Genomic DNA, 14,245 nt, shown 5'->3' on the forward strand with positions numbered 1-14,245 from the left:
TGCGCACGCGCCGCCGCCGCCCGGCCCCGCGCCCAACAAAGGCGGCGCCCCACGGCCCCGCCAACGCCGCCATCTTGGAGCGTCACCTCAGGGCTGATGCGATGGTTCCGAGCCGGTTCCGACCCAATAAGGGACAGAACCGCGACCCAAACGGCACCTTATAACCATCCAGACCCCAAATGGGGCTCAATAATACGGCTCAGTTAAAGCAGCAGCCAGCAGCGTTGTGTTGGTTCAATGCTTCACATCACAACCTGCTGTGCACAACACAAGTTGCAATGCCAAGTTAATCAATATAAAGCACCTTAATTAGGTTACCCACTGCATGATTATTAAACATAAAGGATGACCAGCATTGAGCACACGAACACCCCGTTTTCTTTTTTTAATCATTGTTTTTTATTTTTATTTTCGGACACATGAACACAAAATATCCCTGCAGGCTAAAAATCCAAATAAAAATCCAAAGAAATCATCGGAATCATAGAATAATACATTGCAAATTGTACACAACCGGCATCGTATCGCAACATGGGGCCGCTATCCCACCCAGAACAGCTTCCAATGAGTACCTCGTATTGCTATCAGACACCCAGCCCAAAGTTCAGCAAATAACCATCTCCAACGTTACAAGTCTAACAATATAGAAACGAAAATTACACCGTAGGGCAAAAAGGAACGAATGCAAACATCTTACACTGAAGTTTCAGCCTCTAGACATATAGAAATATGGAAACGCCAATAGCAAGGTGTAAGAAAACCTGGAAGTGATATTACAAGGTCTTTCCTCAAATGCACAAGGAAACAAAAAATCAAACCTTGCAGCTGAAACAGTATTGATACAATGCCCTCCAAACTCTGCCTTCCGAAAATGAAAGCAGAGCTGCTGCCTTGCTATTGAGCAAGAAAAATCCTACAGCACATCCACAAAGGTAGATTGGGGGGGTAGGGTCTGTTGAACAAACGTGCCCCTTTTATTTTGTATTAAATATCAACCATCCCCATTCCCCGACTCTTTAAACGTTGCTACATGTAAAACCCTCCACACCACAGAGCTAAACAGTGGCCAACAGGCTTTATTTATATATATATATAAAAAAAAAGAACAAAAACGAAACGAAAACACCTTAAAAACTACATCTACAGAATGCACATCTTCCCATTGATTGACACATGCATCACAATTCAGATCACCAAGCCCAACCTCCAGACTCAGCTTTCAGACCTGCATAGGACAGTATTACCAAAACCTTGATCTTATAGTTATCACCAAGCAACAGTCCTGAACGTCAACGCTCCCTGCACTATTATCCTATTCTCTTTTCTTGTTTGCAGTGGTGTTTTAACACCTGATTGAGTTCAGGTTTTTGCTGTGCTTCCCAAAGCAAGGTTAACATAGCATCACACAATGGCTGGGTTGGATGGGAACCCCCCCAGCCCTCCCCCCTGCTATGGGTTGGCTGCCCAGGGCCCCATCCACGACCTTGGGCACCTATAACAACCCATATTGTCTCAATATATGATTTATATTGAGCAGTCTGAGCTCAAATACTCAGCCCAGTCACACAGAAGAGAGGCTCTCACTTCACTCAATCTGAACTAGGAGTGCTTGGCACTGGACAACAAACTACCTGGTGATAAAACTCAATACTTCTTATGCACCCCCCCCCTATGAAACCAGCCCCGTTCCTGCCTAGTGCACAAACTCAAACAGCCATCTTTGATCCTAGAACTCAAAAAAGGGTGCTCAGCTTCTTTTCAAGGTGCCAAAGTTCTCCACGTGTGTCGGGTCGGTCAGAGTTCATTCCAAATAAAGGGGTTGATTTTGGTATTCTCCCTGAACGAGTACTGAGAAAGCAGCCATCAGTTTCCCACCCACATGTCCTGATTTTATTACACAAGTGAGGTATTCTTTCAAAATAAAAACAATAAAGAAAAAACAAAAAAGCATCTTTTTCCAACCTAAGCTCATCTACTACATGTGCCAGGAGCAGAGTTTGCTTCAGTCCCATTTGAACAGGATAAAAAAAAAACAACAGTTTAAACTTAATTTCATGAGACAACCTATTTGACAGAAGGTTACAAAACCATTTGAAGACTACGCTCAGTGTACTCTGGTACGACTGAAGTACAACCAGCATTTAGAAATGTAAACTTCCATTTATTTACAAGCTTAAAAGACCGAAGGAAACAGCATTTCCTATTGCTGAAGTTTTGAGGGGGCTGGTTCCTCAGCTTTGGAACAGCAGACGACTTAGCAGCAAACCCCACACGAGCATCAGAGACCACAGTGCAATTGTTGGGCTTCTCAAACGTGCTATGCAAGTAGTGGTGTGAGCTCTACTCAGGTCAGGAACACACTTTTAATCTAATTAACGCTAACACCGAAGAGGAATCTACTCTTCGTGCTCTACCTTTATGGATCCCAAAGGTAAAACCAAGCCCCTCTTCCTTATTACACACTGCAGCTGAGAAAAGCCAAGCAGATTTTAAAACCCTAATTTCTATAGGCTGGGACAGAATCGGTATAATTAGACTTACATTGATTAATCATGCTGTTGAATGCAGTTGTGTGTGCAACCCGGATTCCCAGGGGAAGAAGTTGAAAATGCTGGTACGAGTCCTTAGGTTGCCTGTCACACAATACATTACACTGTACAGGTTGGCAAGCCTTTCCTACACGTAACACCCAGTTCCAAACCTATACAAAAAGCTGCAGACGGGACACCAACAGTGAATAGAAAACAGTTAAAAAGAACTCTTTAAAAACAAAAAAAAAAGAGCACGGAAAGTGAGTCTTTTCTAATTAGGTTTCAGAATCTGCCAAATTGTGTGCTCAGAAAACGACACGAGAACATTTGGGGTCACTCATGCACAATCCTCAGCTAGAAAATTACACTGGTAGGGGGGGGGCTTAGAAAACAAATATTTATTGCCAAAGTTAAACCTCCTATGAGAAAAAAGTGTTAAAATCACTTCGATTTATCAAACCACACAGCAGCATCAAGTGGGCACTTTTGTAAAAGTCTGCAAAATACCTAAAAGCTAATTTTTTTTCCTTTTTTTTTTGTATATATTTTTTTCTTTTTTTCCTTTTTTTTTTTTTTTTTTTAAAGTCCTTTTTGTTTTTCAGAGGGGGGAAAATGATGTTATGATACCACGGCAGTATTATCTGTTACAATTAAAACCTACTGACAGGCATCCCCACACCTACCTGGGTATGTTACACATTCACAGAGCAGGAACCACCGATCTGAACTCGCAGAATAGTGCAATTGCTTTGCAGCCCGAGTCTGCAGGTTAAAAAGGTCGTTAGTAAAACCGACAAAAACTGCAAGACCTGTGAAAGTGAACGTCCGTTAAAAGGCATTTACAGTAGTGAAGTCTAAAATCTCCATTAAAAAAATCTATGGCCCCACACGAGAGAACAATTACATTGAACAGGAGGAGTTTCGCCATACTACGCATACTAAGCAGCGCATGAGGACGGAGAATCAGCCGTCACCATCAACTAATGGGAGGAGAAGGGAACCTAAAGACCAGAGCTAGCAAAATATTCGATAGAAACCTTTCGTGCCAAGTCCTTTAAAAACATCAGGATGGTCGGCCTTTTGCGCTTTGAGGTAAAAATTCAGTCCAATGCGTCAGAAAAGACAGTCTATGAATTTCTATTACGTAAAACAACGAAACGAATGGCTCAATTGTGTCGGTGCATCAGACATTGTTTGAAGTACGGATTCAGTGCGACTGTTCAGAGCTGCTGGTAGTGGGCAGTCTGAAAGAAACCGGGCCCTAGCTATAGCAGTAGGCATTGAAAACATGTCAGGACTGAATGAGTCGTTGGCTTTGCCTCATCTTCCCAGATGCTCTCAAGCAAAATACATTGTATGCTGAGTATCGTGGTGGATCTGCACTGCCTTTGCCAGAGCCTGAGGATCACGGCCATTGCTCTGTCCTGACACGTGGCTGCCTTCAGCACTGTAAAAACGCAGACACATACAGAGAACCATGAACAACTGAGCCTGTAATTCAAGTTCATTGTGTGGCTACCAAGGCAGCGAGGTGCAGCTCCTTACCTGTCGTGATCCTTGTCCACAAGATGGTATCTAGCCCTAAATGCTACCAGTCTGGCATAGTATGCAGGTGCTGGAATAGAGACTGATCGCGTACACCTCACATACGTGTGACACAGCTGATAGGTCAGCAGCTGTAGCTCATCTGCAGTGAAACAGTTGTCATCCCACAGGACCTGGTAGTGGGAGGGCCGGCTGGTTCCCTGCGGAGAAGAGATGAGAGTTCAGCCAGGCAGCATCAACATACACAGAGGAGGTATCTGAACACCACACCTTCTATCAGTACACTGAAGATTAAGTGCTAAATAGGCACTCACTGAACTGATGCGACTCTACATTGGACAAACTATAAATAAAAGCAACATTACTCATCAGGACAACAATCAGGATTTATTCCCATTACCTGAGCACAGCAGAGCTGAAGCATTACCTGAATTCCTGCGTGGCTACAGAGGTAAAAGTCAAATTCAGAAGGATGCGTGATGGTGCTGTCTACAGTAGTGCCCGCTGGTACGTTGCCACTCTTACCCACCTAAAGTGGAAAGTTTATTATTAGCCCATGTTGGGTTTTTTTGCCTTCATTTAGAAGTGATCCAAAAATACCCCCTCAGGTAGAAGCTACATTTGGCTGGCTGAGAATTTATAGCTGAAAAACGTGGAAAAAATCAGGTAACTTACATAGGAGGAATGAAAATGTTCTCTGTGGGTTTATTTTTAGGAACTTCACCAAATCCAGGTGGTGCGTGATCAGAGAAAAATGAAATTCTTGCCAGCACCATTAAAATTGCAGAGTGGAATAAAGTATATGTCGGTATTTTAGAATATGAAAAGATGCTGGCTTACTGAAATAGACTTCACGCCCTTGTTTGCAATCACACCCCAGAGATGTGTAACAACATAACAGGGCATTTCCTAAAAAAGGCTCCTTAGTTGGCTCATGGATTTGTGACACGCAAATCTTAGAGATGCATCTAAAAAAGAACAGACCAACTGACCGACCAACGTGTTGGGAATCTCAAGACTACCAAAATGAGGCTACAGCTCCAGATATGCAAATCCAGAGATACTGAGTATGCTCACTCCAAAACGGGCCGGGAATGAACTGCTCCATCTGACTGTCTGATGCAGAGCAGTAAAAAAAGGGGAGGAACTAGCTATTTTTGGCCTTAGAGAAAAGCCTGTTCCAGCACAGAACCTGTTTGTACAAATTAGTTCACTTCCAGTGGGCGAGATGGATTCCACCCCCATTAGCCAAACCACCTACGCTCCCATCCCCGTCACCTCCTTACTGAAGTACTCAACATTACTTGCCCTTTCAGTTTTGTCAGCACAGAACAGCCTGGTGTGATGTCTTTTCTGCACAACAATGTAGGTTATTCCTGGTCTGTAGTCCTCTTCCAAACTAATACAGGCCTTTCGGATTGCTATAAGTTCTGGCCAAGCTACCTGGACACAGAAGATTTAACTATTAGTGCATACGGTATTATTCTTTCCATATATAAAAGCCACTTCATAAGGAGCACAATCAACCAGGAGAACTTTATGTTCTGTCTACTCAGGAGAACGAAATTTAACTGTGAATTGCATTCCACATATGCAGTGTCAAGGTCAATCCCTTCACGACCATCAAGAAATCAGCAGACAGTACCTGCTTCATCTGCCCTTCTGAAACTCCTCCTCTGTAGTAAATGATTCTCGTAGGCTTGAAACGTGTGGATTTGTAAAACTGTATCAGCAGTTCTCGCACCATGTTTGTCAGGTCCTGTATCACCTCCTGACTGTACAGCAGCTCCTGGGATGTCTCCTGTCGGGAGGTCTGCACTCGCACTGTGGCGCAGTAACGGCTGGGATGGCCATCCATGCTGCCAACCACAGCAGCTATGGAAGGCTTCTTTCCATCCCCAGCAGGAGGGTGAGTGACATCTGCTCCCAAAAAGATCACTGGCTGCTGGAACACTGAGGGCCTGTTTAATAGGATTAAGGTTTATTTAATAACAATGTAAAGAAGGGGGGGATGGGTGAGGAAGGAGAAAAAGACAACCAAGGAAGGCATATCCAAACCATGTAATGGCACTAGAACCATTCCAGATCTTTAAAGATGAAGGTGTTTGCCTCAATCTATCCCAGAATAAACAGAAAGCAAAATAGAAAGAAAAAAAGGATCGAAGGCGCTAAATCTCCTCTTACCTTTGATGAGGTACGAGCACATTGTTGATTCCTCCAAGCTTTGCATTTATTTTCAGACACAGGTTGGACAGCGTTTGGGGTGAGGTTTTCACCACATTCTTTACCTGAACACACTGAGTGGCCATGCCAAGAAGAGTGTCACCAACTCGCTTTACTTCAGCTGCGACAGAAAACAGGATGGTGGTTGCAGTTACATGAAGTCATCAGTTCCACATCTTCCTCTTCTTTTTCCCAAATGTTATGCTAGACAAAACCCTCAAAGGCTCACTGACAAGGTCTCAGCCTGCTCTTTGGGAATGAACAAACCCAAAGTGTGTGTGGTGATAGAACGAGGAAAATGCTTTCAAACTTAAAAAGGGGAGATTTAAGTTGGATATGAGGAAGAATTCTTCTACACTGAGTGTGATGAGGCACTGGAGTAGGTTGCTCAGAGCTGTGGTGGATGCCCAGTCCCAGGAGATGTTCAAGGCCAGGCTGGACAGTCTGAGTAACCTGACTGAGCTATGGACGTTTACATCACTGCAGGGGAGTTGGACTAGACTGTCTTCAAAGTTCCTTTCCAACTCTAAGCTATGAATCTACTCCACCGAGTATTGACAATCCAACCTCCAAAATACAATTAGACCAAAAAACTCAATAGCAAACTCTCTTAAACTAAAGGCACTACCTGCTTTGCCTCCTTCCTACCAATGAAGTGCATAATAAGATACCCGCTTAACGTTCAACTCCTTAACAATTCACAAAACTTCCACGTACCATACACAGGTGTCTTTCCGGGTAGAATCACCACAATCAGCTGCAGACCAACATAAGTCAGTTTTAAGTGTTTAAACATGGGCTCCACACTGTCTGCACCCTGGGCGTATTTACAGAAGCAGGGCTGGCCTTGGATCGGCATCCCTGCATCCTTGGAGATCTTACGCAGCTGGTCTGTAAAACTCCTGGAAATAAGATACAAATGGATGCAGCTTGGTCTTTTCACCACATCCCACTTTCCTGTTATTTCAATTAATCACATTCTATCAATTATGAATAGTTCAGATGTCGGAATAAAAGATCACAACCAGTTCTTTGTAAAAAACAGCATTATACAAAATCTGAATGCAGTTTCTACAACCTGAAATGTAACCTCAGCAGTAAGGGAATTATTGCTCTCCTAGCCAACCAATTAGGTTATGAACTTTATTAAAGCCTCCTCCCAAGCAGTATGCATTTAAGGCACTGCAGAACTATGATTTCCTCTTTTTACTATTAGATGCATCATTAACTTATACTACGTATTGTCTTTCAAAAATAGGAAAATAAACCCTGAAATAGGTATCCTGAATAAAGAGGAAAATACTTACTTTAGTAAGTCTTCCCTGCATTGTTTTTGAGGAGCAAAACAGGCAACAGCCCAAACTTTAATCTCAATGCCAGCATAGAACTGTTTCCCTCTCATGTCCCACACACCTTGGTTTGGTGTGGCCACAGTCTTGTTCTAGGTAAAAACCAAAGGCAAATTAAAAATAAAATGCTGCCTGGTTTTGTCTACAGCCAGAGTTCACACAAAAGCAAACCTTGTGAGAAGATACAGGGAACCTTTAATGAATTTCAGCACCCTCAGTACAAGGTATTTCACTCAAGACTGGAAGACTCACCCTGCCTCCATATTGCAGCATTGGCGCTGGCAAAACTCTGCCTGTCAACTCTGTCATTTCATTATGGACAACAATACCAAACTCCTTCAGATATGGATCAGGTCCACCAACCATACTGTTACTTTTCACCTGGTGACAAGAGAAGTATCTGTGTAACCACACCTAGCGTTTCAGGTGGCTCTGTCTTCTTTGCAATTAATAGCTTTTCCGTTTAAAAGGATTTATTTTAAAGAAGTCAGATTTTTTGATCTTCTGCAATTCTTGGCTCATCTGGTTATCATTACATACACACCAGTGCTTCTGAAAGTCACACTCACAAATGCAGGCTGTTTAGCTGGAAGTTGGACTTACCAGTCTGCTGATTTCTTCCTGTCGGTCCGGTGCAGATCTTGCAGTTGCTTTTATCATCGTTGATGTCTGATTGTCTGTTAACTTCTTGATACACCTCTGACCTGCCACTATGTTACACACCTGCACAAGAACAGTGAAAAGTGGCACGACACCACTTTAAAAAGGACAATGCAACGCAAGAGAAAGTCAGATCCTTACCTCAAGAGGCAAGTATGTGTGTTTCTGCTCCTGTCCTACTTGGAGACAGGGAAGATGAGGATATTTCAGCTGCAGGCTGTACTTCTGCTTGAAATACTGAGCTACTGTACACTCCATAGCCTGTCCATTTTCCAACTGCAGAGGAAACCTACAAAAGATATTTGCTCTGGTTAGTTTGGCGTTGTTGTTTTAAATCTCAAAAGAGGAAAGGAAGAGTGGAAAATTAATCCAGAGTAGAAATGCTTAACACAATTATTTTCCTTAGCTACTGGATTTCTCCTTAACGATAATATTTCACAGTTTACTGGAACTATTTATAAAATGATAGCCTTCAATAACCCTTCTGTTTTCTTGTACTTATAGAAATAAAGCAGGTGTCTAAACCCACATTACTTCTCTGTCCTTTTAAGGCTAAACACGCTTTCAAATCCACACAGCTCTTTCACCTTCAGATTCAACTTTTCTTGTATAAACAACACATCAGAATGATCCAAGGTCTTAAAACTCATCAGGAATATACGTACGTCTGATGACTGGCTGGTCGACGAGTAACGTTGCAAACTCGGTATTTTCTTTTCATCTGGCCACAGTGAGTAACCTCTACTTTTAGACCTGGAAACCCAAAATAAAAATCACCTAAATAGAATCAGACATAGGAGTCACCTTTGGGAAAGATGAGACCAAAAAGGAAAGGACGACTTCCCAAGTGCCTTGTGAATTTTCATTACAACACAGTAGTTACAAATTGACAGCATTTTGATGCAGCAGCTTTAGAACAAGCCTTTACCTCTGATTTCTTTGGTAAACTTGACACGCTGGGAGTCTGTCAGAGGCTTGGTTTGTTCATTGATGTTCTGAATGTCCAAGACCTCACACATGAACTCAATGATAGGCTGAGCACGATAGAAAGCAGTTGCTGATACTACAGTAAAATAAAGAGGACATTTAATTTAGAAGCAGCACGAACTCCATCACATTAGTGAGACACAATTACCTACGTACCATCAATGTTGAGCATCATGTTCCACATGGCAGGCCTCACAGACTGGTGGAAACCAAACCAGACCTCCCTGCCACCACCCAGAGGGTGGTAATAGCCTTCAGGGGGGGAAAAAAAGGAGCGACCCACAGGAGTATACCTGAAAAAGAAAAAGGAAGTCATTAATTTGAACATTCCTCTCCAATAAACCTTCCTGAAGTTATGTGTTTAAAACATGGTTCTATGGCACACTACAACTGTTAGAACTAACTCGTGGTAAGCATATAAAACCGGAGCAGAGCAGTTGGAAAACATATAGCAAATTCCAGTTGGAAACATGACCAGTAGATACAAGTCTTGAGTTCAGATCAAATATCCCTATTCTAGTGCAGATTTGTAATGCAGGCATTGAATTACACAACAGCTTCCCTCAACCCTTCAGGTGTTTGAAGGTGTAACAGCAGAATACCAGCAAGTAACTAACAGAAATGGAAGACAGAGACAAGACTGACCCGTTATACAGACACCTGAAGTACCCACCTCATGGAGGGAAGGTGCCGTGTAATCACATCAAGGGCCTGTACAGAATCTTCAGGAACTTCATTCAGATGCCCTGCCAGAGCTTCCAACAGCAACTGAAGGCTGACGACTGACACCCACTGAATGGACACCTTAAAAGTCTGGTCCTTCCCCTCTCCTGGAAGCGTCACCTCCATATCCACCTTACAGATAAAGCGAAGCAGAAGCTTTTTTTAAGGACTGCAGCAGATTTCTGCACGAAGTTCAGACCGCTCACAGTAACACTCACTCTGTCCCTGCCGATGGGTAACGGGTGTGCAGTGTACATGTTCCGCTTCCCGTCGTATCCAGGCTGCCGGTCACCAAATATCTGCATCTTGAAGTGTCTCACCATAGTATCCACCACTTCTCTATAAAGTTAGGTTAAAAAACAGGAAAATCCAGCAGTGATCTTATGTGGTTTCAAATTCCTTTTCTAGATTTTCTTAACTGATCAAGGTAGGAGGAGCTACAGCGCACTCAAACACACACAGGTCATCAGCAGAAACCAGCAGTAAGTCACCTCCAGGTTAAGACACTGAAGTTTCAATACAAAGTGCAAGGCATGTGTCCAAACTCATTGCTGCCAGAAGAGATGCTCTCAGTACAAGCAGAGCAATCTGAAGAACTGTTCATACCCAGGAGCAAATACAAGCATCTGCCCTGGGGTGAGCTGGGGTGCTCTTCAGATGGGCTCTACTGATATGCACAAACACCTAAAACACTTGTATCAATTTACAAGCAGAACTCCCTCACCCCGGTTACTAACAGACATCTTTGTATAACAGCTAACAGTGTTATCGCTATTAAACAGCTCCTACCTGTTCACTCTTCGGGGTCGTTTTTCTGGTTTGATATCCACATCATAGTGATAAACGTCGATCTTAGGGATCTGAACCTGAAAATGGTTGGCTAGGAGGCGGATGGGCTTCCCAACAGTGCCCAGGCCTGGGCGACGGGGGGGCTGGAAAAGACTTGCTGGGGGCCCTGTGAAGTCAAACAAATACAGAAGAGAATTATAACTCAGTGCAGCATCTTTTCAGGTGTGTTTAGCTGGAAAGTCTTTTTGACATGGCAGAAAGAAACCTTAAAGTCCTCAAAGTTTTAAGATCTGAGATACCACGTTAACAAGATTAAACGCTTTCTGTTGTTGTTCAATCTATCACAGCCCCAGTCTACACTGCATACAAAGCAATATCTTTTCATGGCTTTTGTCTGTATCTGGCAGCATGCAGGGTGATCTGTGATTCTTCCCTCTGTTCTCGAGCAGCAAAGCAGAGGGGCAAAGAGTAGCAATAAACTAACAGTTAAACTAAGGGCAAGTTCAGTATCATAAGTGTCAACCTGCCAGTATCCATTTAAATCAAGGGCTCACAGTTATATTAGAAGCGAAGAGAAGCAGATAAGCTGTAGGAGGATGAAGCTCATATTTGGGAACACTTCAGTGTGCAGCAATAAGCTTAACACAATCCTAAACTACAGCTAAGACCAAACGAAAGGAGCCTCCTGCACTTGGGTTTGTAAGCAGCTGACGGCCATCGCACCCAAATACCAACCCCACAATGACTGCAAGCAGAACGCTCAGAGCAGCTGGAGCCCAATTGACACATCACTGCCAAAGCTTTGGCTGTATGGGGTGCAGACATCCCACACGATGCATTGCTGGTTCTGCACCCACATGAGTAATTGCCACCAGGGCAGGAGCACAGTTAAACTGGTTGTAGGGTCCAGTTAGTACTTCTACAAGCTACAGCCATCTCGCCAAGTGTGAATCATCAAGGGCAATCAAAGTTTGCTGTGCTTATTTGGATACGAGAGAGATGATCCATTAATCCTGCGCTAATTAGCCTGAAGTAAGTGCAAGCACTGACCTCCCACAAGAGATTAAATGACAACTATATTTACCCATTTTCCTGCCTCATATTGATACGTTTCGTGGGCAGGAATGGCTGTGCTGACCGAGGTCAGCGTCCATGGAAGGAGATGCAACTTAAACCTTCTCCTTTCTAAAGGCACTTCTCCAAGGATTCTGGAGACCACCCTGCCCCATCAGCCTGACAAGGTTCACATGCACTATTTAACTCCATTTCTTCCACCGTGGGACATTTATGGGTACTGAAACCTCAAGATGTTACTTCAGACAGGAAGTGTTGTACGGAGCAAGAAGAGGATCCAGCAGAGCAGGCAGCCAGCACGGACAGACTGCATGGTGCAGCTGCAGAGCAGACTGTCAGAACAAACCTCTGCTGGTTTCTCGGTCTCTGAAGGTCCCTTCCAACCCCTACAATTATATCACAGAATCACAGACTGGCATGGGTTGAAAAGGACCACAATGATCATCCAGTTCCAACCCCCTTCTATATGTAGGGTCACCAACCAGCAGCCCAGGCTGCCCAGAGCCACATCCAGCCTGGCCTTGAATGCCTGCAGGGATGGGGCATCCACAGCCTCCTTGGGCAACCTGTTCCAGTGNAGCAGCCCAGGCTGCCCAGAGCCACATCCAGCCTGGCCTTGAATGCCTGCAGGGATGGGGCATCCACAGCCTCCTTGGGCAACCTGTTCCAGTGCATCACCAACCTCTGGGTGAAAAACATCCTCCTTATATCCAACCTAAACCTCCCTGTCTCACTTTAAAACCATCCCCCTTGTCCTATCACTGTCCACCCTCACAAACAGCCGTTCCCCCTCCTGTTATACGCTCCCTTCAAGTACTTGAAGGCCACAATGAGGTCTCCCCAGAGCCTTCTCTTTTCCAAGCTAAACAAGCCCAGTTCTCTTAGTATCAATAAATACCTAATATTTCAACCGAATTAACAATTATACCAAGACAAGTCACACTTCGGTAGAGAAACCCAACCGGCAGAAGAATTAGCTCGGCTATTAAAACACAAGCAAGAAAACACCACATGCAAAATAACACCAGCATTCAACCACAGGCTGCTGACCAATATAACGCCCTCATCAGCCTCTCTGTGCTCACAGCCTCTCTGTGCTCACAGCCGCTGCCGCCCATCCCAAGCACAGCCCGAGTGCCCCATTGACAGCTCAGCCATCACCCGCCCCACAAACTTCCCCCGTAGTTCCCAGCCGGTTCCAGGCCGTGTCGTTCGGTTCTCATCGCTCCAGGCTCTCCCCGCGGCCCAGCGGCCTGTAGCGGCTCCCGAGCCCGCGGCCTCCGCTTCCTCCACCTCCTCCCCTCTCCCGTACAGCCCCCACCGGGGCCTCGCCCCTCCCGCTGTATCTCACCGGGTCCCAACGCTTCCATAGCGGCGGCGGCGGCGGCGGCCTCGCTGCGGTCCCCCCCGGCCCCACCGGCCGCCCCGGGCCCCGCCGCCGCCGCCGCCGCGTAACGCTTGATCTCGGGAATATTGACTTCGGGATGTGGGCCAGGCGAGGAAACGGGGGGGAGCAGCGGCGGTGGGGGGGGTGGCGGCGGCGGCGGGGGGGGAGCTGCCGGAGCTCCGCTAACCCCGAGCGGCGTTGCAAACAATCCCCCCGCTGCGCGCCGCCGAGCGCGCCCCCGCCGCCGCCGCCAGCACGCGCCGCCTCCCGCCGTGCGCGCCCCCTCCACGCTGCCCTGAGCCGCGGGAGCGCGCACGCACAACGCCCCCCTGCTGGCGGGCGGGAGCGCGCACGTCGTTACGCACACAGGTGAGCGCGCCCCGCCCCCTCCCAGCAATGAGGCGCTTCGGTCCGTTGGTTCTCGGCTCTTTTTAACCCCATTTTACACAATATAAAACACATTTTACACAATATAAAACATCGCCTCCATCCGGAGCCATTATTAGAGCCAAATTCAGGCCCTGTGGTAACTAAAGAGGCGCTGTGCGGCCTGGCAGCCCGCTGTTGTCACTCTGTCCGTTCTATGATGTGTTAGAGACATAAAAACAGCCACAATTACCCGGATCTGCACAGAAATAACAGCGGACACCTCACAAATGTCACCGGGAACCTCAGAAATTGCTGTTTTTTCTCCCTTTATCACGCTGCGAGATGCAGCCTGACTTTTAATTGCGACAAAACAACTAATAAACGTTATCAAACCGTTTTTATATTGTACAAAGTGCGGACCTGTCGTGTATATATATATATATATATATAAGGTGAATCGGATCTTACATTGTGTAGGTTCGGGTTGTGGTGTCACCGCGGCCCGACCCCGCACTGAGGAGACCCCGGTACCACACGGAGCTCCACCCCCACACGGAGAGCGCTGATTGGACGGTGCTGGAGAGGGCGGGGCGAAGAGATACAAACAC

General features: G+C 45.5%; 1 protein-coding gene across 2 annotated transcripts; it reads right to left on the reverse strand.

Annotated features, from left to right (window-relative positions):
- Positions 1-1,056: 1,056 nt before the first annotated feature.
- LOC107323822 (argonaute RISC component 4) lies at positions 1,057-14,192 on the reverse strand. 2 transcript variants are annotated; one of them, XM_015883236.2, is made up of 18 exons: positions 14,106-14,192; positions 10,808-10,973; positions 10,237-10,357; positions 9,969-10,150; positions 9,452-9,588; positions 9,237-9,371; positions 8,974-9,061; positions 8,450-8,597; positions 8,252-8,371; positions 7,901-8,029; positions 7,607-7,740; positions 7,017-7,201; positions 6,261-6,420; positions 5,722-6,037; positions 5,385-5,519; positions 4,504-4,605; positions 4,077-4,276; positions 1,057-3,978 (listed from the first exon to the last, which is right to left on the reverse strand). In XM_015883236.2, exons 3-18 carry the CDS (start codon positions 10,339-10,341, stop codon positions 3,870-3,872), a joined length of 2,385 nt encoding a protein of 794 aa, XP_015738722.1. In that variant the 5' UTR covers positions 10,342-10,357; positions 10,808-10,973; positions 14,106-14,192; the 3' UTR covers positions 1,057-3,869. The 2 variants fall into 2 exon arrangements, with proteins under 2 accessions (XP_015738722.1, XP_015738721.1); XM_015883235.2 differs by lacking the exon at positions 14,106-14,192 and adding an exon at positions 13,233-13,332.
- Positions 14,193-14,245: the final 53 nt, after the last annotated feature.

The sequence above is a fragment of the Coturnix japonica genome, chromosome 23 (assembly GCF_001577835.2).
Source record: "Coturnix japonica isolate 7356 chromosome 23, Coturnix japonica 2.1, whole genome shotgun sequence".
NCBI classification, from domain to species: domain Eukaryota; kingdom Metazoa; phylum Chordata; class Aves; order Galliformes; family Phasianidae; genus Coturnix; species Coturnix japonica.